General features: G+C 50.5%; 1 protein-coding gene across 1 annotated transcript; it reads right to left on the reverse strand.

Annotated features, from left to right (window-relative positions):
* Window positions 1-6920: 6920 nt before the first annotated feature.
* qsox2 (quiescin Q6 sulfhydryl oxidase 2) lies at window positions 6921-24560 on the reverse strand. Its single transcript, XM_079161899.1, is given in 14 exon segments — window positions 6921-7781; window position 7933; window positions 7936-8234; window positions 8614-8802; window positions 15104-15254; window positions 15422-15544; window positions 15677-15806; window positions 15949-16098; window positions 16704-16849; window positions 20287-20377; window positions 20510-20615; window positions 21276-21324; window positions 21469-21569; window positions 24245-24560. Coding segments are annotated over 14 exon segments (1953 nt in total). The 5' UTR covers window positions 24489-24560; the 3' UTR covers window positions 6921-7608.
* Window positions 24561-25386: the final 826 nt, after the last annotated feature.

Below are 25386 nucleotides of genomic sequence, written 5' to 3' on the forward strand. Positions count from 1 at the left end.
GGAGGAGGAGGTCCTGAGGCGGTCCTGAGGGTTTAAGTGTCAGGGATCCTGCAGATAAAACCTGCAGAACACTTCAGATGCATATTCTTGTGGAGGAAACGATGAGGTCAGGGGTAAGGGCTGGCAGTGGGGGGGCAGGTGCTCAGGTCGCAGGTGTTGAGATGGACAGGTTGAGACTGTAGACCATCAAGACGGAGCTCAGCTCAGCACAGAGACACCTAGAACATACATATACAGTATATATATATATATATATATATATATATAACTTTAAGTCACCATATAAAGAAAACAACAACAATCCATAATTCTTTTAGCGCTAAATAAAAACGACTCAACATATTTTCAGGATGAATCTGTAACATTCTCTCATTTCTGTCTGTAAATAATGAACTATTGTCTTCTGAACTCTGTTTTCATTCTGCCAAATGACAGAATGAAAACATAATGATCAGATCGTCCTTCACTTCAACATGGAGGGAGTCTCATGTATGACTCATCAAACAGTCAGCATGACATCACTTCATTTCATCATTTAGATGACTTTTATCTCATGACGTCTGGTTCTTTATCTGCAGCTGAAAACACGTAAAGTCAAAAGTCTCCGTCCTGTTTGGTTCACAACTGGACACTAAATCCACCACAGACTGCAGGACTACAAGTCCACAAGATCACAAGACCACCTACAGAGCATCTTAATGTTGCTATCATGGACATTTTCAAGAGCTCTGACGTTACATGCGTTACATGCGTTACATGCGTTACATGCGTTACATGCGTAATTAATAATTAGATAATGAATTGACTTCCTGACCAGAATACAAACTCGGCTTTCACTCCGAAGGACCGGAAGACTTGTAGCAACGGCACTGGTACCCCCCAGGAAACCTGGAACTATAAGTAACATGATAAATCACCTCATCAAACACGGAGGAAACTCAAAAGACAACCTCCGGTTCTTTAAAGTGTTAAAGCTGCATTATCTCTACTGTCCACCAGCGGGCGACTCCTCTGGTTGTATAGAACTCTACAACGCTACAACTCTACAACGCTACAACACTACAACGCTTCAACGCGTCAACGCTTCAACACGTCAACACTACAACGCTTCAACACGTCAATGCTACAACGCGACAACGCTTCAATGCTTCAACGCTACAACACTTCAACGCTTCAATGCTTCAACGCTTCAACACGTCAACGCTACAACACTTCAACGCTTCAACGCGTCAACGCTTCAACACGTCAACACTACAACGCTTCAACACGTCAATGCTACAACGCGACAACGCTTCAATGCTTCAACGCTTCAATACGTCAATGCTACAACGCTTCAACGCTACAACACTACAACACGTCAATGCTACAACGCGACAACGTGACAACGCTACAACGCTTCAATGCTTCAACGCGAAACACTTCAACAACTCTAAACTGGGACCGACTGGTTTCCAGTTAAACCGCTGGGTTTAACTGTCAAACTGTCTTTAATATAGTTAAGTCTTACACACACACACACACACACACACACAGACGCACACACACACAGACGCACACACACACAGACGCACACACACACTGTATTATCACTATATATTAGACATCATCATCATCATCATCTAGTACGGTACAGCAGTAGACCAGTAAAGTCCAGTCAAGATTCTAGTTCAGTAGAGCCCAGTAGAGTCCAGTCCAGTAGAGTCCATTAAAGTCCAGTAGACTCCAGAACAGTTAAGTCCAGTGAAGTCCAGTCCAGTAGAGTCCAGTAGAGTCCAGTAGAGTCCAGTCCAGTAGAGTCCAGTAGAGTCCAGTACAGTTAAGTCAAGTAAAGTCCAGCAGAGTCCAGTCCAGTAGAGTCCAGTACAGTTAAGTACAGCACAGTCCGGTGAAGTCCAGGTCCGTTCAGCATTATTGTTGTTTACAGTGCAGCAGACAGTCGGACAGACAGGTAGATACAGAGACAGTGTTAGACAGACAGACAGACAGACAGACAGACAGACAGACAGACAGACAGAGACAGGAGGATGGATGTCAGACAGACAGACAGGTCTTCACCTCCTCACTGCTCCTCTTCCTCCTCAGCTTCTCCTCCATGCAGCAGGACGGCTGGGAGAGGTTTTCTTCTTCTTCTCCTCCGCTCAGTCAACGCATCGTCTGGTGTGACACAGGGCGGGGGGGGGGGGTAGAGACACAGCAGACAGCCGAGGAGGAGGAGGAGGAAGAGGAGGAAGAGGAGGAGTCATCTGAGGACAGAGAGCGAGCTAATGCGGCTAACTGCCCTGCAGAGGACGAGAGAGAGAGAGAGAGAGAGAGAGAGAGAGAGAGAGAGAGAGAGAGAGAGGGGGGAGAGAGAGAGATGCATCATCTGCTGCTATAGACACACTGCAAGGTTGAATATTAATATTGTGTGTGTAGGTGTGTGTAGGTGTGTGTAGGTGTGTGTAGGTGTGTGTAGGTGTGTGTAGGTGTGTGTAGGTGTGTGTGTGTGTGTGTGTGGCATGACTTGGCCAAATGCACAGCTCTGCATTGCAGTGCCGAGGCTGAGTTGGCATGCCGAGTACATAGTGTGCATACTGCGACTGTGTGCCAGGCTGAGAGACACACACACACACACACACACACACACACACACACACACACACACAGAGCAGCAGCTTTTTGCAGCCTCAGCTTCCATCATCACATACAGTTGAGAATAGTTTCTAACAGGAGAGACAGACTGTGTCTGTCTCTGATTGTCTGTTTAGAGACAGACAGGTTTTGGGTATTTAAAGTTCCATCCAATATTAAGAGAGGGAGACGGGGGGGGGGGGGGGGGGGGGGGGGCTAAATAAGGACCAGTACAGTAGAAGAGCAGCCAGCTGTGTGTGTGTGTGTGTGTGTGTGTCTGTGTGTGTGTGTGTGTGTGTGTGTGATGTCAGGACTTCTTGTCAGTCTGCAGACCTCTGTCACCTCCACCTGATCACAGGTAAACGCTCTCATTACCTCCAGAGCACATTATGCAAATGAGTTGGGCGGGGCTGAAGAAAACAACACGTCTGTCAGGGACGACATAATAAAAGGATGATGAATAAATATCATTTAATTGAATGAAATCATCTAGAAGTCACTGAACTCAGAATCAATTTGATTATTATCATTATTATCATTATTATCATTATTATCATTATTATCATTATTATCATTATTATCATTATTATCATTGACCTCTGAACCTGGGAGGTCAATCAGATGCTTGAACTGGTTTGATTCCTGATACAAAGATCGGTCTAAGTCCTTGAGTTACTGTGGTCTGACAGAAAGCCTATTTGAGCAGCAGAGGAGGACTTCAGGGACCCTGAGACCTGGTTTATCAGGGCAATAGCTCTCGGTAGAGTCTCTCAAACCAAAGTGGTCTCAGGGGGTCCAGACCATGATATATTCACTGACCCTTGATGAATCATCAGAAAAGAGTTGTAGCACCTCAACCAGAGAAGTGAAACCAAGACCCCCTTCTGGAGCCAGACCTGGGAGGGGAGCTCACAGGCGAGCGTCTGGTGGCCGGGCCTTGACACACGGGGATCGGCCTACATGAAGTCGCCCTGTGGGGGGCCCGACACTCGCAGCCATAGGCATCGGGGTCGAGTGCAAAGTGGGCCGGACTGCAGCCAGAGGCAGGGACCTATAGGTGTACCGACCCCCGGCATCGCAGACCGGCTCTGTGGAACGGCACCTCTCTGGCGGGGGAAGGAACTGGAGCCGATGAGGGAGGTGGAGCTTCTGGAACCAAACTCCTGGAGAGGTGGACTCTAGCCTTGTCCAGAGATGCTCAGGGTAAGAGACACCGGGGGGTCTGAGGATCCTCACGAGCCCCCGGCTGAGCGACCGCTGTGGGGGAGTTTACCCCGAGGAACCAGAGGGTCGTCTCTATGAGGCCGAGAGACTTTTAGAGTAAGTCTCTGAAGGTTGTTTGTGCTCAGAGTACCGAGCTTGCTTGGAGTCTCTGGTCGGCAACCTGGAAATGGCGCCAACTGAGGACTCTGTGGTTCTGCTGGAGGACTGTTTCAGTCATGTGGGAAACAATGGAGGAACCTGGAGGGAGGTGATTGGGAGGAACCTGATCTGAACCCAAGTGGTTCTTTGTTGTTGGACTTCTGTGCGTCTCATGGATTCATCACAACAAACACCACGTTGGAGCATTGAGCCGTTCATAAGTGGACTCGGTACCAGAACACACAAGGCCAAAGATCTATGATCGACTTTGACGTCGTATCATAAGAGTTTTGGCAAAGAACCTTCTGATGGAGGAGGCGGTCACGCTTTAGGCCTTTCAGGATCCGTTGTCCCAGGGTACGCAGATGGGTATCGGTTTGAAGAGCTGCAGCTACACACCTCTTCAGTGTCTCATGGAGGTCAGGTCCTGTGGAGTGGTGGACCGGGGTGGTGGTTTTTGAAAAGGGGGATCAGAGAGTGTGTTGAATTATCGGGGTATCACACTGCTCAGCCCCCCCAGGAAAGGTTATACTCGGGTCCTGGAAAGGAGGCTTCGACTGATTGTTGAACCTCAGATCCAGGAGGAGCAATGTGGATTGTGTCCTGGTCCTGGAACAGTGGACCAGGTCTGTTGGAGGGGTCATGGGAGATTACCCATCCAGTCTACATGTTTGTGGACTTTGAGAAGAACTAGGACCGGTTCTTTACTCTGATCCATCAGGTCCTTGTTGAACCAGAGGGGGGGGGGTCCGGTTTGATTTTGGTCTCTGCTGTTTGCAGATGTGGCGGTTCTGTTGGCTCCTCCAGAACGTGGTCTTCAGCAGCACCGGGTGGTTTGTAGTCTGAAGCCTCCGAGTCTGAGTTCATGGTTCTCTGGCCGTGGGGACCTTGATGGAAAACGTCACGAGGTCAAGGAAAGATGTGAAGGAAAGGTCATGAGGAGTTAGGAAAAGACAACCGTGGTGTTCAGAGAATCCGACTCCACTTTCACTAAACTACGTCGTTGTGACGTCTGCCAATGAAACTACAACGAAGGACTACAACAAGTACAACTAAATGTTATGCTAAAGGTGATAGGAAAGGAAGCATTGAAGCACCTTTCCTTAAACATCTAGAGCAGAGGTCTTCAACAGGGGGTCCTCAAACATGAATGTGTCCATTATTGTAATAGTTCAGTATTGTTTGCAGGATAACAGGTGTTAATGCGTAGCAGTGCCACCAACAGGCCATCGCTCACTATCGTTTCCACATTTATGTTTAAAATAAAAACGTCACTTTGAACAGCTTGTGTGTGTGATTATCATGTTGATATTGGCATCAGCTGACAAGGTGTGTGTATACACACCAGGCCCAGTTTAATATAAAACACAATTCTATACAATAGACACAGTCCTCCCCAAACTCAAGAGTGTAAATCTCTAAATACAAGGTCTATTTGAATAATTTAAATGGAAAAATAACACAAATAAATGTGAGCTTTGTTAACATGTGTACATATCATTGTATATGTTGCTGGTAAATGATGAAACGAATGTTACACACAGCTCAAATTGAACATTTTCAGGTTCGCCTTTTTTTTTTTGTGCCTAAAAAGCACTTTTATTGATTTTAAATGATGCAAAAGGCCTAAACTCTCCCAAATCATATCACAACATGTCAGCAGTCCTTTTAAAAAACAATTGGCTTTGATAGAGTGAAGTATGTCTGAGAAATCAATGCCGCTGTACAGGTCAGCTGAGGTCAGCCAACGTCAATTCTGATTTTGGAAGGCGCCGATATCGCTGTCTTATTGTACTTTTAAATACTATATATCTATATATTTCACTTCTTTTATCACTAATAGTGTTCAATCTATCTAATGCAGAAGTTTGGCATCATTTTGAGAGCCTGGGCCATATGAAAACTTGTAAAATATGGCTAATTTTCGTCAGAATTTCAGTTTTACGAGATGTATTTGAACCTAACACAGCCTGTGATTGGCCAATTTGCGCAATTCCCACAGATTTGAACCCGGAAGACTCTGGGCAGTGCAGTCATTCGTTCTTTGAGTTGTTTACAGAATTTTAAGCCAATAAAATAATCGAAAACTGCTGCGAAATGGCCGCACGGATTAATTATTTTTCTTTTTCGATTTTCATCCAGGAAACATCTAAAAGGTACGAAGCGTTTCAGTGTTTATGATGATGGGCTGAGTTGATGTCTGTGGCAGATCAACAGTAACGTTCTAACGGTTTAAAGTAGAATAATTCTGAAGCGATAGTTCGATGCAGTTTGTTCTCCTCGTGCTGCTGGATATGAAGTGTGTGTGTGTCCTGTAGGTCGCGGCTGGATCGATAACGGTGAACATCGCCTTCTCCTGGTGAGAAATCGGTGAAATTGTGGTAGTACTTGTAGTACCTTGAAGTACTTTGTGCATATATGTTTTTGAGTGATTAAAATAAGTTACATGGTCCATTTGATCAGAATCTCTTCGTCATGTACGTTTTTGAAATATTTTAAAATATAATTTCCTTCGTTCTCGGAGGTGATTTGTACTACATGTGTGTACTACATGTGTGTACTACGTGTGTACTACATGTGTGTACTACATGTGTGTACTACATGTGTGTACTACGTGTGTGTACTACATGTGTGTACTCTTCTCCCTCCTCGGGTGAAAGATTAAACATAGGAAACACGAGAGCATCCTTCACCAAAGGAAAGGAGATAATGCCGTCCCACAATTCCTTGCGGCAGCAACATGTAAAGCAACCGTTCAATAACATAGTTGCTGTTTAATTGTACATTAATGATTTGTTCAGCATTTTGTTTTGTCCTTGTTACCTTTCCTAAGTCCTTGTTACCTTTCCTAAGCTGGAGGACCACAGCAGACCTGGTTTCAGACCTGAAGCTCCGGTCTGGTTTTTGGGGGTTTTGAACCAGCAACCTGCAGTAAAGTTGAGTCAGTCAGCTGCAAACTTGATTTATTCAGACGGATTATTTACATCTCATTAAAACATCCAATCAGAAGAGTAGAAAGACGGAGGACGGACGGTGCGTTCAGGCGTCAGCAGAGAAAAACAGACAGAGGTTTCAGCTCCAGAATCATCACAAACTAAATAAAGAACATCGAACAAATGAAGAAGAACAAACTGCACGTCTCAATAATAACCACCATGAATTCATTCATAAGAATAAAAAAACTAAAGAAAATTAAATATTTAAGTGATAAATGGTTCTTGTGAAAATATAAATTTCAAAATGTAATTAAAACTTAAAAATATAAATTAAAAACGCTCGAAATGAAAACTTGATTTACAAGAAAATTCTGTTTTTAATTTAAACTTTTGAGTTTTTCAGTTTGAACATTTTATGTTTAAAAAACATCTTTTTAACACTTTAACGCGGCAACACACACACACACACACACACACACACACACACACACACACACACACACACACACACACACACACACACACACACACACACACACACACACACACACACACACACACACGGTCAGAAGTTCAAAACTGATTCTATAAATACAACAAATCCAAAATATGGCACATCAGTGGTTCTGGTGGACTGTGAGACCAGGACTACAGTCAGACCGACCCGGTCCCGGTCAGGCCGACCCGGTCCCGGTCCCGGTCAGACGTGGAGGCGGGAGTGTCTGAGTTTCCACCTCCTGGACCGGACTTTGAAGAAGAAGAAGAGCAGCATGAGGAAGAGGCAGGAGCAGACGTACAGGACCACACACAGACTCATGTCCACGCTGTTAAAACCCAGACCCAGGATCCAAACACCTCCTCCTGTTCCTCCTCCTGTTCCTCCTCCTGTTCCTCCTCCTGTTCCTCCTCCTGTTCCTCCTCCTCCCAGACCCAGAACCTCCTCCCCCGCCCCCCCACTGAGAGCCTGGTGTCCGGGTCCAGACACCGGCTGCTTCTCAGATTTCTCCTCGGGCTCCTTCCTCACTCCTCCTCCTCCTCCTCCTCCTCCTCCTCCTCCTCCTCCTCCTCCTCCTCCTCCTCCTCCTCCTCCTCGCTCCTCCTGTGGCTGGCTGGTCGGTAGAGGATCAGGAGGAGGTGCGGGTGCTCGTGGGGGGGTCACGGAGTACTTGGGGGACATGTTGGAGGCCCCGTAGTGTTGTCGGAGGAAGAGGAGGACGCTGTCGTGGTTCCAGACGTGGACGCCGTGTTTCTCCTCGTGGCAGGAGGCGCAGAGGGAGGGACTCGGCCACGGAGCTTTAGGGAAGAGAGGGTCATCACTCAGGGAGCCTATAGGAGGAGGAGGGGGAGGAGCTAATGTTATTACATCATCATCATCATCATCATCATCATCATCATCATCATCATCATCATCATCATACAAACCAAACTCCATTCAGAAAACAAGGATCTCAGGCTGAACCTGATCCAGTCCTTCAGGGTCTCAGGCTGAACCTGATCCAGTCCTTCAGGGTCTACAACTCTTTTGTGGCCGATCATAAAGGGTCAGTGGATATCTCTTGATCTGGACCCCCAGAGACCACCTTTCCTTGAGAGACCCTACCAGGATCTACTGGCCCAGATAAACCAGGTATCAGGGACCCTGGACTAAACTAGTCCCTCTGAATGATTCTGATGAACCAGAGCCTGCAGTAGCGGGTTCACGTACCTGCCAGTCTGTAGTTGACCATGTTGTGCTGGTTCCAGAGCCAGAGGATCTGGTCCTCCCGGTTCTGGACCTTCTCCACGCTGACAGCAGCAGCTTCTTCAAAGTGACGACCGCATTCCTCACAACCGAAGAACGTCTTGATGTAGCGACGCATCACCTGCAGGACCGGAGACGCCTCCACCTCCAGACCTGAGAGAGAGAGAGAGAGAGAGAGAGAGAGAGAGAGAGAGAGAGACAGAGAGAGAGAGAGAGAGAGACAGAGAGAGAGAGAGAGAGAGAGACAGAGACAGAGAGAGAGAGAGAGAGAGAGAGAGAGAGAGAGAGAGAGAGAGAGACAGAGAGAGAGAGAGAGAGAGACAGAGAGAGAGAGAGAGAGAGAGACAGAGACAGAGAGAGAGAGAGAGAGAGAGAGAGAGAGAGAGAGAGAGAGAGAGAGAGAGAGAGAGACAGAGAGAGAGAGAGAGAGAGACAGAGAGAGACAGAGAGAGAGAGAGAGAGACAGAGAGAGAGAGAGAGAGACAGAGAGAGAGAGAGAGAGACAGAGAGAGAGAGAGAGAGACAGAGAGAGAGAGAGAGAGACAGAGAGAGAGAGAGATTTTTTTTTTTGATTTTACAGAAACTTTTATTTCCAATTCAATTGTGTTTACAGTTTCACTGTTTATCAGAAATTACAACAAACTTAAATCATGCCAAACAAAACAAAACCAAAAGAAAAAATTAAAGAAAACAAACACAAATCATAAGTTCAGAACCAGAGCGTCATCTCTGACTGAACACAGAACGTCTCTCAGAGCCCAAATGTTCACAAAGAGTTCAGTTTTCTTGGTCAGTCGGTAGAAACAGAACTCCAGCTTGAGCCGAGCAGCCAGCAGCCCCGTCAGCATCAGAACCACGTCCTCTGACCCTCCACCCCTCACACGGTGTTTCCTGGTTTTCCAAATTGCTAGTTTGGCCAGTCCTGAAAGGAAATTCATCAGTGTGAGGACAGATTTGTTTTTAGCGGAGTAGTTCGGACCATAGATGAAGAGACAGAAAGAAAAGTGTTCTCCTAAGCCCTGAAACCACGCCTGCAGGCGGCTGAAGAGTCTCACCAGTCTGGAGCACTCAACGAACAGATGATGGATGGTCTCTGTCTGTGAGCAGAAAGGACAGCTGTCCCCTGAGCCAGGATCCAGGTGCACCAGATACCTGTTAGTAGCTATGGCCCCATGTACAATCCTCCACTGGAGGTCCCCTGTCCGTTTGTCTGCAGGGGGTTTGTACAGGGACCGCCAACAGCCCCTTGGGGAGGATCCCCTGCCAAAATAATCAGTCCACCTCGACACCCTCACTCCTGCCAGAGAGCGCAAGTTAGAGACCTTCACACTGGTCTGATACGCTGCTTTCCTCCCCAGAGTCTCAAAGTCCCCCAACTGTGGTGTCTTCAGAGACAGCAGGATGTCCTCCTCATCCTCCCACTGTCCCACAGCAGGACTGACAGCCAGGGGTGGGAAGACATACTCACATTCATCGTCCCATTGCTCAGATATACGCTCTGAGGACTTCTGGCAGGGAAGCGCAGACCTCCTCCACCAGCCTGAGCAGCAGCCTGCTGGACCGGATGCTGGTCAGCTCCGCTAGATGAGGGATGGAGGTCTTCATCAGATGCCCCAGCTTCACACAGCCGGCCTCTCTCAGTCTGGATCTCAGGCTGACAGACGTCAGGACCTGGGATGTGACGTAGCTGCTTCCGAACAGCGGCTCCTCAAAGAGCCACATCCCTGGTGTCGTCACAGCTCTCCGCCGGACTGTAAAAACCTGCCACGCCTGTAGGACGGACTGGTAGAACGGTGTCAGACCGGTTAAATCCACTGACTGGGGCTGAAGCAGGAACAGGTGTTTGTCGTAACCTAAACGTCCAGCCCTCCTCAGCAGCACACAGGCAGCATCAGTCCATGGCAGGCCCAAGCTGTACAGCAGTCTGAAGGCTGTGATGCGTGATGCAATGTCCACCAGACCCTGTCCTCCCTCCTGGACCGGCAGGTACAGCACCGCAGATCTCAGCCAGTGAAGCCCTGACCAGAAGAAATCCACAACTTTCCTCTGGACTTCCTTAATCAGGCCCTGTGGTGGCGGTAGGACTACCAGTCTGTGCCAAAGGGTTGAGGCAACCAAGTTGTTGACAATCAGGCCCCTCCCCCTGTAGGAGAGCTGAGGTAGCAGCCATTTCCATTTAGACAGTCTGGTACACACTCTCTCCACAGCACCCTCCCAGTTCTGTCTTTGAAACTCCTCTGTTCCCAAAAAAACACCCAAAACCTTCAGGCCCTGCCTTCCCCATCTGATGCTTCCTGGTAGCTTTGGTGTTTCCTTGTCTGCCCACTGCCCAACCTGCAAAGCTTCACTTTTTTCCCAGCTGACCTTTGCTGAAGATGCCCTCTCTAACAGATCTAAACTGCTACCTAGGAACTGGACATCCCTCTGGTCGTTGACGAACACATGAACATCATCAGCATATGCTGACACCACCAGCGAGGGCCGCTGAGGCAGCCCCGGTAACATGAGTCCTGACAGACGGGATCTCAACCTGTTCAGGAGAGGCTCAATGGAGTACAGCTGTCCAGAGATAGGACGTCCCTGTCTGATGCCTCTCTGGACCTGAACTGGACAGCTCAGCGCCCCCCCACCTTCACCAGACAAGCAGCTTCCTTGTACATCAGACTCACCAGTGACACAAACCCTTCACCATCAAAAGCCTTCTGGTCTAATGATATAACACCAACATCAATATGATGCACTTTACAAAGGTCCAACAAGTCTCTCATGAGAAAAATGTTGTCCATGATGGATCTGTCCGGTACGCAGTAAGACTGGTCTCTGTGGATTATAGACTCCAGAAAGTTCTTAAGCCGGTTGGCGAGCACCTTGGAAAGAAGTTTATAGTCTGTGCATAACAACGCCACCGGCCTCCAGTTCTTTAGTGAGGACAAATCTCCTTTTTTGGGTAACAGTGACAGTACTGCATGTCGACATGTCGTCGGCAGCAGGCCTGTCAGTGAACACTCCTGCAGCACCTCCCACAGGTCGGCTCCCAAACACTTCCAGAAGTGTTTATAGAAGTCCGCAGGCAGTCCGTCCAGTCCGGGAGCTCTCCCAGCAGCCATCTGACCCACAGCAGCGGTCAGCTCCTCCAGGGAGCAGCTCTGTCCTCGGGGCCCAGCTGAGGAAGGTCCTGAAGCAGCTCGTCAACACTCTCTCTGTGGTTGTCCTCCTTCCTGAAGAGGGCGCTGTAGAAACTTACAGCATGTTGCCTCATTTCGATCGGGTCAGTCGTCATCTCACCATCCGGGAGGCGGAGACACACCATCTGTTTGGTCCGAGAGACGGACTTCTCCAGATTGAAGAAGTAGGAGGTAGGAGCATCCATGTCCCTAACACTGGTGAACCTTGACCTGACCAAAGCTCCTTTAGCTCGCTCCCGTAGAAATGAGCCTAGCTGCTGCTTCTTCTGCTGAAGCCTGTGAGTGTCTGTGCTGGTGTGAGTGAGTAGACTGTGCTCTAAATCCCTGATTTCAGTTTCTAGATCCTCAATGACCCTCTTGACCTTTACTGTGGAGTGACTCGTATACTGTTGAACAAAGACACGTATATGTGCCTTTCCTACATCCCACCACTGACTCAGGGACTCAAAGTCGCTCTTCTTTTCTCTCCAGATCCCCCAGAAAACCTCAAACTTTCTACAGAAGTCACTGTCCTGAAGCAGCTTAGTGTTAAAGTGCCAGTAAGAGCTGCCTTTGGTGGTTGGTGAGGTGTGAACATCGACAGTGACGAGGTGATGGTCGGTGAATCCTACTGGGTAGATGTGTTCAATAAGCAGTTACTGAAACTATCAGATACATAAACCCGGTCCAGCCTGGCTGCCCTAATGTTCCCATCTAACACCTTCACCCATGTGTACTGCCTAGCCCGGGGATGTTTGACCCTCCATGCATCCACCACACCTGACTCTGCAATCACCTGTGACAAGGTGGTGGATGACTGTAGGTGAGGTTCCTCTCCTGTTCTGTCTAATAAGGGATTGATGGTGCAATTCCAGTCCCCCCCCATCACCACACAGTCGTTGTGATCACACTGCTGCAGGACATCTCTGAGTTTGAGGAAGATGTCCGTCCTGTGTGAGCCCTGGTTTGGAGCATAGATGTTAATAAAAACAAAAGTAATGTTCTGTATTGATGCTCTGACCACTAAAGCCCTGCCTGTCACTACCTCTGTGGAGGAGAGGATGTTAACATCCAGCCCAGGAGAGAACAGAACGGCTACACCTGCAGACAGGTTGGTCCCATGAGACAGGACGTACCGGCCTTTCCACCACAAACCCCAGTCCACCTCGTTGTGTGGGTCGCTGTGCGTTTCTTGCAGGAAAACAACGTTTAGTCGTTTCTGAGCGATCATGTCTGCAGTGACCGCTCTCTTCTGCCGGTCCCTCCCACCGTTCATATTTAAAGAGCCAACCCTCACCGTGTGCATTGAGAAATGAAAAAGAGTTGTGATGTAGACAGTTAGAATAAACAGTGACACAAAGAAGAAGTGAAACACATCCATGACAGGCTCACTTAGAGGTTTTTAACCTCTTAGGACCTTTCCCTTTATCTCCCCTCTTGAGCTTCCTGAGGATCGTCATGTGCTTCTTTAGACGGAAACATTTCCTTTCCTCTAAAGCATCCTCACCATACATCTTCTTTATGGCTATAACACTTCTCATGAATTTGTCTGTGTCCGGAAAATAGTCTGAAACTTCTACAGATTGTCCAAAAGTCACCTCCAGGAAGTTATCAATCTCCTCCAGTCTGTACAGATCTCCACTGAGAGACTGTGAGTCTGTGACAGAGAGACCGTCAGAGTCAGAGTCAGAGTCAGAGTCAGAGTCAGTCCCCATCTCCTCCACAGCAGCCCCCCCACTCTCCTCTGGACCAGCAGCCTGACTCTGGTCAGCTTCAGCTGTCGGCCCGTTACTGCTGCCTCCTCCACTCTCCCTCATAGCGTCCTCTGCTCCTGCTGTCAGTGCTTCCTCCACTACCTTCCTTCCCTCTGCTACCTTCCTTCCCTCTGCTACCTTCCTTCCCTCCGCTTCTTTCCTTCCCTCTACTACTTTCCTTTTCTCTGCTACTTTCCTTTCCTCCGCTTCTTTCCTTTCCTCCGCTTCTTTCCTTCCCTCTGCTACTTTCCTTCCCTCTGTCATGAGACTCAGAGCAGCTGCTTCCTCATCAATAATTGTGTCTCCGCCTGAATCAGCTCTCTGTTCCCCGTCCTGACTGTCTGTCTGCCCGCTAAGCCCCTCCCCAGCCTCGGTCGGCGGGCCGTCGCCCCCCCGCGTAGCAGCGACCTCCGCCGGCTCGTCATTTAGCGGAGCTCCGGTGTGTTCCGCCGGCACGGCCCCCGGCTCGGGGTGCCCTTCGGCCGGCCTGTTAGGACAAGCGGTCCGCTTGTGGCCCACTTCCCCACACTCAGAGCACCTGATGCTACCTGTGCTAGCGTACAGCATGTAGTGTCCCTCCCCGTGTTTCACCCTGAAGGAGACCTGCAGCGTCTGTGAGGGACAGGTGAGGAACATGAACACCTGTCTCCTGAAGGACTGGACATGCTTCAGTTTATCGTTTTTACAGCCCAGACCCACAGTCCTGAAGCTGCTCGCCAGCTTACCGAAGCGCTGCAGCTCCCGCTCCAACACCTGGTCGGGGATGAACGGGGGAACACCGGAGACGGTGACCCGGGTGGAGGGCACTGCGAGCGGGGACACCTGCAGATACACGCCGTTCAGCGTGACGCAAAACGCTCCTCTTTTAAAAACACAAGCACACCTTTGTTCATCCGGGAGGCAAAGGACAGGTTAGCGTGTCCCACACGGTCCCCCACAGCCAGGAGAACCGCCTCTACCGGGACACTCGGGTCAGGCTGAACACGGACGCCATGCCTCAAAGACATGGACGCCGTCTCAGAGGACGCCATCCCCGACAAGAAACACGGTTCTCTGTCCACCACCAACACAGAAATTCACCGAAAACACACCACACCACCACAACTCAATCACACAGTGAACTATGGAGAAAGATTTTAGAAAAGTTTGAGACAAATCACCAAACATTTAGCAAAACTCACCACGCTGTCCACCACCATCTCAGAGAGAGAGAGAGAGAGAGAGAGAGAGAGAGAGACAGAGAGAGAGAGACAGAGACAGAGAGAGAGAGAGACAGAGACAGAGAGAGAGAGAGACAGAGAGAGAGAGACAGAGAGACGTCTCGACATCACTTCCTGTTTCCTCGTGTTTGATTGGTCACAACATGAAGTCTTTAAGTTCAACAAACTCAACAAATTCATTAAAATGAACGAGAGATTTATTCTTTCATTATAGCTACATGTGTACAATACACAGTATATGTATACATGTATATACATATACACAGTATATGTATATACATGTATACATGTACGTGTGTGTACATCGTGTGTGTACCTGTGTTCTCCAGGGCAGTGGGCGTGGCCTCATGCTGGACGGTGAGGACGTGGAACAGGGTCCAGAGGGAACACGGGTAACCTCTAAGCCCCGCCCTGCTGCCCTGGCAACCAACCCAGCGAAGCTCCGCCCCCAGGAACACGCCTGAGATCTGGACAGGAAACAGGAAGTCAGCTGCTGCTCTGTGAGTGTGAGGCCCGATCCCAATGTCCCCCTGAACCCTGAACCCTGAACCCTGAACCCTCAGGGACTCAGTGAGGTCAGAGTGTGTGTGTGTGTGTGTGTGTGTGTGCGTGTGTGTGTGTGTGTGTGTCTCACCCTCATCTTGTTGTCCACCAGGTCCAGGACCGCCTGGTAGGGGATTCGTGGAAGAGGCAGACTGAGCAGCCAATCAGAGAGCGTCTCCATCAGCTTCACCACAGAACCTCCACCTGGATACAACTACACACAGAGACACATTACCCACAATGCTGCTGCTCTGTGGGTAATGTGCACAGAGAGTACACAGTACTGTGTACTAGTACACTAGTACTAGTACGTTTACATTAGTTTTCCTCTGAACTCTGTCGTTACCTTAGCGACTAAAGTAACAAAGTCCTTAAAGGTCTGTAGCTCCTCCCCCTGCAAGGTATTATGGGTAGCCAGCTCCACTCTCAGCAGGTAGTGGAGGGCCGACTCCAGATCAGCCCGGTACACCTTAGACCTGCAGACACAGAGCAGGGTTTACTGGATCCACCGAGACCAGGACACCACAGAGTCCTCAGACCAGGACACCACAGAGTCCTCAGACCAGGACACCACAGAGTCCTCAGACAGAGCTGATCCGGTCCCACCGAGTCTCTGACCTGTCGAAGTCTCTCCAGGTCTCGCTGCCCCGTTGGTCCGGCAGCGCCCCCATCAGGACTCCACTGGTACTGGTGCTGGACTTCAGCTTGCGCTGGACTCCTGGTAGCGTCCTCAACAAGGAGGAGAAGAAGAAACGCAACCGCTTCTGACTGCAGGAGGAGAAGAAGAAGAAGAGCAGGTTCATGAAAGACTAACAGAGAGTGTGTGTGTGTGTGTGTGTGTGTGTGTGTGTGTGTGTGTGTGTGTGTGTGTGTGTGTGTGTGTGTGTGTGTGTGTGTGTGTGTGTGTGTGTGTGTCTGTGTGTGTGTGTGTGTGTGTGTGTGTGTGTGTGTGTATGTATATATATATATATATATATATATATATATATATATATATATATATATATACACGTGTGTGTGTGTGTGTCTGTCTGTGTGTGTGTGTGTCTGTGTGTGTGTGTGTCTGTGTGTCTGTGTGTGTGTGTGTGTGTATATATATATATACACGTGTGTGTGTGTGTGTCTGTCTGTGTGTGTGTGTGTCTGTGTGTGTGTGTGTGTGTGTGTGTGTGTGTGTGTCTGTGTGTCTGTGTGTGTGTGTGTGTCTGTGTGTGTGTGTGTGTGTGTGTCTGTGTGTGTGTGTGTGTGTGTCTGTGTGTGTGTGTGTGTGTGTGTGTGTGTGTGTGTGTGTCTGTGTGTGTGTGTGTGTGTGTGTGTGTGTGTGTCTGTGTGTGTGTGTGTGTGTGTGTGTGTGTGTGTGTGTATGCACTCACACATGCAGGTGTGTGTGTGTTGCGTTGGGGTGCAGCAGGTAAACAGAAGGGAAGGTTGTGATCTTCAGAGCGTCCAGCAGAGGAAGATCAGAGCTCAGAGCCCTCTTCACCTCCACACCGGAGTACTGGACCAGGTCCAGAACCACCTGAGAGAGAGGGGGGGGGGGATACTTTATTTACATATTTATAATTTGTACAACTCAATAAAGTGCTGCTGCATTAAATATATATAATAGTTGATAATAAAAGTTCATGTAAAGTTCTTCTGGGCGTGTCGTGGTGAGCTCCTCTAGACCCGGGCTCAGGGAGATCTCGGGGGAAAGGGTCTGCAGGGAGCCTCCTCTCCACAGAATGCAGACCCAGCAGAGAGTCCACCTCGTCCACCAGCTGCTGCAGGCTCAGGGTCCTGGACTCGAGCAGCGCCCCCATCAGGCCGGGGGGGACACCGCTTGTGAGGAACTTTTGCACAAACTGAATTCTAAAAGTGTCCGTCCGGCTGTCCCCCCTCCTCTCTGGATAAACACAGCTCCCAGTGCAGACCCTCCCAAAAGAAATCCACCATTCTCTTCTGTATGTGGGCCAGGAAGCCTGAGGGAGGGTCTAGACCGGTTAGACGGGGCCACAGTCGGGATAAAACCAATACTCCACCTTTAGAAGCCATCTGAGGGAGCAGCCATCTCCATGTGGAAAGATCTCCTGGACTATGTTAACACCCAAAGAGCTGGAGACCTCCAGAACATCACCCATGAGGTAGACGTGGTCTACCGTGGTAGGTCTGGTCCCGATGGAGGACCTGCTCCATAGCGTCCCTCAGCCTGGAGGCAAAGCTTGTGATCCACACACAGTAGAGACACAGTGGATGTCCTGCAGGTTCCCGTTGTCACGGCTCTGCAGCAGGACATCAGCACGGAACCAGAGGCCAGACCTTCATGAGCGAATACGTCCAGAAAGCTTTGCAGAACTCTGCAGAGAGAGGACCGGCTGAGTCCACACGGAGCTTCAGACGATCTCCGTCCAGACTTAAACGCCTCAAATCCAACATCACGTGCACTGTTCACGTGCACTGAGGCGTGCGGGTGGAAACAGGAAGTAGACGAGCTGCTCAAGGCCGTAGCGCCGACGACGCCGCTGGACGCGCTTCCAGAACAAACACACAGAACGACGAAGAGCGATTCCTCTGCTGCTGCAGCAAACTCCTCTTCATCACTTTGATGTTGTTACAACACGTAAAATAGCAACAAAGTGTCAACAAGTGTCTTTATTCTTCTTCTATAATTTCATAAATACAACAAACTATAGTTTCTGTATAAATAACATAACTTTATATAAAACTTTATGAACTGTGACATCACAGAGCTTTAGTGGCTCCAGACGAATAAAACAAAATGTCTCTTTGGAGTAAAGGCTGAAGACTCCTCACTCACTCACTCCTCACTCACTCCTCACTCACTCACTCACTCACTCACTCACTCACTCACTCCTCACTCACTCACCACTCACTCACTCCTCACTCACTCCTCACTCACTCACTCACTCCTCACTCACTCACTCCTCACTCACTCACTCACTCCTCACTCACTCACTCACTCCTCACTCACTCACTCCTCACTCACTCCTCACTCACTCACTCACTCACTCACTCACTCCTCACTCACTCACTCACTCCTCACTCACTCACTCACTCACTCACTCACTCCTCACTCACTCACCACTCACTCACTCACTCACTCACTCACTCCTCACTCACTCACTCCTCACTCACTCACTCCTCACTCACTCACTCACTCCTCACTCACTCCTCACTCACTCCTCACTCACTCCTCACTCACTCCTCACTCACTCACTCACTCACTCACTCCTCACTCCTCACTCACTCACTCACTCACTCACTCACTCACTCACTCCTCACTCACCACTCACTCACTCACTCCTCACTCACTCCTCACTCACTCACTCCTCACTCACTCACTCCTCACTCACTCACTCACTCCTCACTCACTCACTCACTCCTCACTCACTCCTCACTCACTCCTCACTCACTCACTCACTCCTCACTCACTCACCACTCACTCACTCACTCCTCACTCACTCACTCACTCACTCACTCACTCCTCACTCACTCACTCCTCACTCACTCACTCCTCACTCACTCACTCCTCACTCACTCACTCCTCACTCACTCACTCACTCACTCCTCACTCACTCACTCCTCACTCACTCACTCCTCACTCACTCACTCCTCACTCACTCACTCACTCACTCCTCACTCACTCACTCCTCACTCACTCACTCACTCACTCCTCACTCACTCACTCCTCACTCACTCACTCCTCACTCACTCACTCCTCACTCACTCCTCACTCACTCACTCACCACTCCTCACTCACTCCTCACTCACTCACTCACTCCTCACTCACTCACTCCTCACTCCTCACTCCTCACTCACTCCTCACTCACTCACTCCTCACTCACTCCTCACTCACTCACTCACTCACCACTCACTCACTCCTCACTCACTCACTCCTCACTCACTCACTCCTCACTCCTCACTCACTCACTCACTCCTCACTCACTCCTCACTCACTCACTCCTCACTCCTCACTCACTCACTCCTCACTCACTCCTCACTCACCACTCACTCACTCCTCACTCACTCACTCACTCCTCACTCACTCACTCCTCACTCACTCCTCACTCACTCCTCACTCACTCCTCACTCACTCCTCACTCACTCCTCACTCACTCACTCACTCACTCACTCCTCACTCACTCACTCCTCACTCACTCACTCCTCACTCCTCACTCCTCACTCACTCACTCCTCACTCACTCCTCACTCACTCACTCACCACTCCTCACTCACTCCTCACTCACTCACTCACTCACTCCTCACTCACTCCTCACTCCTCACTCACTCCTCACTCACTCACTCCTCACTCACTCCTCACTCACTCACTCACTCCTCACTCACTCACTCCTCACTCACTCACTCCTCACTCACTCCTCACTCACTCCTCACTCACTCCTCACTCACTCACTCCTCACTCACTCACTCCTCACTCACTCACTCACTCCTCACTCACTCACTCACTCACTCCTCACTCACTCACTCACTCCTCACTCACTCACTCCTCACTCACTCACTCACTCCTCACTCACTCACTCCTCACTCACTCCTCACTCACTCCTCACTCCTCACTCACCACTCCTCACTCACTCCTCACTCACTCCTCACTCACTCACCACTCCTCACTCACTCCTCTCACTCCTCACTCACTCACTCCTCACTCACTCCTCTCACTCAATCACTCACTCCTCACTCACTCACTCCTCACTCACTCACCACTCCTCACTCACTCCTCACTCACTCCTCACTCACTCACCACTCCTCACTCACTCCTCTCACTCCTCACTCACTCCTCACTCACTCACTCCTCACTCACTCACTCACTCCTCACTCACTCACTCCTCACTCACTCACTCACTCACTCACTCACTCACTCACTCTCTTGTCTCTAAGGGTTCATCTTCAGAGTGAAGTGATGAATGATGAACCACTGACAGACCCTCTGGTCCACCGTTACCTCTCGTCCTACGTAGGAGTCCGGTTCCTCTACGATGATGGCGGTGTAGTGGTCTGACCTTTGACCCAGCAGAGGGAGCAGCTCCACAGAACTACAGACACACAGAACCACATCATGTCATCCAGGAAGTAAACCAGAAGAGACCACATGACGTCTGATCACTCATTCTGTCTGTTCTGTTCCCTCCATGTCTCTCAGGTCGGCTCCCTCCGGGTTCTGGTACCTGTAGGGGTCCAGTGGGGGACAGTGGTCCGGCCAGTCCACCTTGGTGTGGTTCTGCAGGATGTTCACCATCAACTGTCTCACTGACTGGATCTCTCTGTCTGCACCTGAAGACAGACCGGTAGAGACAGACAGGTAGAGACAGACAGGTAGAGACAGACAGGTAGAGAGACAGACAGGTAGAGAGACAGACAGGTAGAGAGACAGACAGGTAGAGACAGACAGGTAGAGACAGACAGGTAGAGACAGACAGGTAGAGAGACAGACAGGTAGAGAGACAGACAGGTAGAGAGACAGACAGGTAGAGACAGACAGGTAGAGAGACAGACAGGTAGAGACAGACAGGTAGAGACAGACAGGTAGAGAGACAGACAGGTAGAGAGACAGACAGGTAGAGACAGACAGGTAGAGAGACAGACAGGTAGAGACAGACAGGTAGAGAGACAGACAGGTAGAGAGACAGACAGGTAGAGACAGACAGGTAGAGAGACAGACAGGTAGAGAGACAGACAGGTAGAGAGACAGACAGGTAGAGACAGACAGGTAGAGAGACAGACAGGTAGAGAGACAGACAGGTAGAGAGACAGACAGGTAGAGACAGACAGGTAGAGACAGACAGGTAGAGAGACAGACAGGTAGAGAGACAGACAGGTAGAGACAGACAGGTAGAGACAGACAGGTAGAGACAGACAGGTAGAGAGAGACAGACGTGTGATGAAGAAGTCCGTGTAAACAGAGTAAGTGACCCTTGAGTTCAGACGTCTCACCTCTGTAGTTCGTCCCTCTGTCTGTCTCTGCACTGTGAGCATGAAAGTACTGAGGACACACAAGAGTACTGTTATCATGTAGTACTAGTACACGGCATTATATACTCAGCAGTAGTACTCAGTAGTACTCAGTAGTACTCAGTAGTAGTACTCAGTAGTACTCAGTAGTACTCAGTAGTACTCAGTGACCTACTTTGAACGTCGGGTAGAACTTGATGCTGAACTCTTTACAGACGTCAAAGTTTTCTTCCTGAGCGCAGTCCAGGACCCCGATCCGGACCACCTGCTGCCAGTCTGAGGGGGGGGGGGGGTTAATACCACACAAACCTACACTGTGTGTGTGTGTGTGTGTGTGTGTGTGTGTGTGTGTGTGTGTGTGTGTGTGTGTGTGTGTGTGTGTGTGTGTGTGTGTGTTCTACAGAATAAATGATTCTTCTTCAAAGCTTAAAGCTGATAAATAAAACAAACCATCTTTATTTCAGTTCATTGTTCGATGAAGAATCAATTATTAATAATAATAATAATATTATTATTATTATTATTAATATTAATAATAATAATAATAATAATAATATTATTAATATTAATATTAATAATATTATTATTATTATTATTATTATTAATATTAATATTAATAATATTATTGGCCTCCATGTCTTTGAGGACCGTGTGTCCCGGTGGAGGTTCTCCTGCTGGGGGACCGTGTGGGACCGTGGGGGACCGTGTGGGACCGTGTGGGACCGTGGGGGACCGTGTGGGACCGTGGGGGACCGTGTGGGACCGTGGGGGACCGTGGGGGACCGTGTGGGACCGTGGGGGACCGTGTGGGACCGTGTGGGACCGTGTGGGACCGTGTGGGACCGTGTGGGACCGTGGGGGACCGTGTGGGACCGTGGGGGACCGTGGGGGACCGTGTGGGACCGTGTGGGACCGTGGGGGACCGTGGGGGACCGTGTGGGACCGTGTGGGACCGTGGGGGACCGTGGGGGACCGTGGGGGACCGTGTGGGACCGTGTGGGACCGTGGGGGACCGTGTGGGACCGTGTGGGACCGTGGGGGACCGTGTGGGACCGTGGGGGACCGTGGGGGACCGTGTGGGACCGTGTGGGACCGTGTGGGACCGTGGGGGACCGTGTGGGACCGTGTGGGACCGTGGGGGACCGTGTGGGACCGTGGGGGACCGTGGGGGACCGTGTGGGACCGTGTGGGACCGTGGGGGACCGTGTGGGACCGTGTGGGACCGTGGGGGACCGTGGGGGACCGTGGGGGACCGTGTGGGACCGTGTGGGACCGTGGGGGACCGTGGGGGACCGTGTGGGACCGTGGGGGACCGTGTGGGACCGTGTGGGACCGTGTGGGACCATGTGGGACACGCGGTCCTGCAGCATGAGCAGAGCTGTGCTGGTGTTTCTCAGCGTTTTGTGGCGTTGAGTTGATATCGAGCGGCGTCTCGCTGAGCGGCGTGTTTCTGCAGGTTTCCCCGCTCGCAGTGCCTCCACCGGGTCACCGTCTCCGGTGTTCCCCGTTCATCCACGACCAGCTGTTGCAGCGAGAGCTGCAGCGCTCCGGGAAGCTGGCGAGCAGCTTCAGGACGGTGGGTCTGAAGCATGTCCAGTCCTTCAGGAGACAGCTGTTCATGCTCACCTGTCCCTCACAGACGCTGCAGCTCTCCTTCAGGGGGGAACACGGGGAGGGACGCTACATGCTGCACGCTAGCACAGGTAGCATCAGGAAGGAAAGGAGCAGAGGGAAGGAAAGAAGTGGAGGAAGCACTGACAGCAGGAGCAGAGGACGCTATGAGGGAGAGTGGAGGAGGCTGACCAGAGTCAGGCTGCTGGTCCAGAGGAGAGTGGGGGGGCTGCTGTGGAGGAGGAGATGAGGTCTGAAGGTCTCTGTGGAGGTCTGCACAGGCTGGAGGAGATCGATGACTTCCTGGAGGAAACTTTTGGACAATCTGTAGAAGTTTCGGAGTATTCATGAGAAGTGTTTGAGCATAAAGGAGACGTTTAGAGGAAAGGTTTCCGTCTGAAGAAGCTGGTGACGAGTCTCAGGAAGCTCAAGAAGGGAGATGAAGGGATGAAGGTCCTCAGAGGTGAAGAACCTCTGAGTGAGTGTGTGATGAGGTGACTCTCTTCATCTTGGTGTTGCTGGTTCTTCTAGTGGTCTACAGCAGCGCTCTGGTTCCTCTACCTCAGCTCTCCTGCAGGGGGGGGGGGGGCCTGACTGTCAATGACCGGGTTGCCTCGACCCTTCTGGTCGGGGCCTCACGGGCTGAGACCTGCGGTGCTGTACCTGCCGGTCCAGGAGGGGGGACAGGGTCTGGTGGTCCAGCTTGGGCTGCCGTGGACTGATGCTGGCTGTGTGCTGCTGAGGAGACAAACACCTGTTTCCTGCTTCAGCCCCAGAGGTTCTACCTGGTCCCACGCCGTCTACCGGTCCGTCTTACGGGCGTGGGGGGTCTTCACAGTCCCTCAGAGAGCTGTGAGGACACCGCTGATCAGCATCCGGTCCATCAGGCTGCTGCTCAGGCTGCTGGAGGTCTGTGCCTCCCTGCCAGAGGAGGAGACCGAACACCATGTGACCAACGGGACGATGGAGGAGCGAGGGGGTCCAGGTGGACCCAGGTGGATCCTCCCCAAGGGGCTGGTGGTGGTCCCGGTGTAGACCCCCTAACAAAGACCACTGAGCTCTGTGAACATTTGGAGTCTGAAGACATTCTGGTCTCAGTCAGAGACGATGCTCTGCTGCTGATCTCTGTAGTAGTTACATGTTGAGTTTTGCATGAATTCATTCTCTCTCTCTCTCTCTCTCTCTCTCTCTCTCTCTCTCTCTCTCTGTGTCTCTCTCTCTCTCTCTCTCTCTGTGTCTCTCTCTCTCTCTCGCGGAGTCTGGTGCGTGCGTGTGTGTGTGTGTGTGTGTGCGTGTGTGTGTGCGTGTGTGTGTGCGTGTGTGTGTGTGTGTGTGTGTACCTTTGACGTCCTGAGCCAGAGCCCTCCACGTGCTGGAGTACTGGATGCAGTGACCGCACCACGAAGAGAAGAACTGGACCAGCCAGGCCGACGGAGAGCCACCGACGGCCGGCTTCAGGCTGCTGCTGCTCAGGACCACCAGCGGGTCCTCCTCCGTGTACAGCCGGGACATCCGGGTCCCGGGACATCCGGGGACCGAGAGCCAGAGGACGAGCACCGCCGCCCGGAGCCAGAACCGGAGCATCAGAGAGCCGGAGGGTTCGAGTCCACAGCGAGCCGAGAGACGGGGTCCGACATGAGAGCGGAGAGGAGACGATGTGTGAGGACGGATGTGACGTCTCACTCTGACCGGAAACAGAAACAGTTCTCAACACAACGACGTGAAAACAGAAACATTTAAACAATGAAACGTCATCGATCACACTCATCAATATTTAGACATAATAATAATAATAATAATAATAATAATATTAACAATAATAATAATAATAATAATCAGTCAAGAGGATTATCTGTTCACCGGGTGGGTTTGGGTTGCTATGGTAACGGTCGTTGTTTCCGCGCGGGAGTTGAATCTCATTTGAAGAAACGATCTTTGTTTAAACTGCGGCTGCGCGTGGAGTGACGTAACAACTGTGCGTGCTGCGTTCACGTGCACTCGGAGATCTCCGCACTCATGGAGGAAAAGCTCTTCTCTAGCTGCTGATCAGTAATATCAATGAATGATGGTGTTGGTGGAGGCGGTGAGTCCACCGGGTCCACAGTGTGGTAGAGCGCGTTACCACCTCCGTCACACATCTCGGTCTCTGGGTCTAGACTGGCTCTTCCGGAGTGGGTTTGGGACTCTTTAGGGTGAAATGTCTTCTGATGTCGTGACTCGTGTCTCTCCTGTGGAGTGGTGTGTGTGGTACCTTAGCGCGAGGCACTTCGTTGCCTTCAAGCGCGAGCTCATCAGCTTCACAAGTTCTCTCGGTCCATCTCCAGCTGCACACTCACTTCCCTCACCTAGCTTCTCTAAAATGTGAAGTTCTTTGACATGGTGTTCTTCTTCGTTGGTACAGCGTGTGTGCTGCTTCCTCTGTGGATACATGAGAGCAGCTGAACACTGCAGTCGCTCACAGCAGCGGGTTGAGACACATGTG

This window comes from Pholis gunnellus (genome assembly GCF_910591455.1).
Source record: "Pholis gunnellus genome assembly, chromosome: 6".
Classification (NCBI taxonomy): domain Eukaryota; kingdom Metazoa; phylum Chordata; class Actinopteri; order Perciformes; family Pholidae; genus Pholis; species Pholis gunnellus.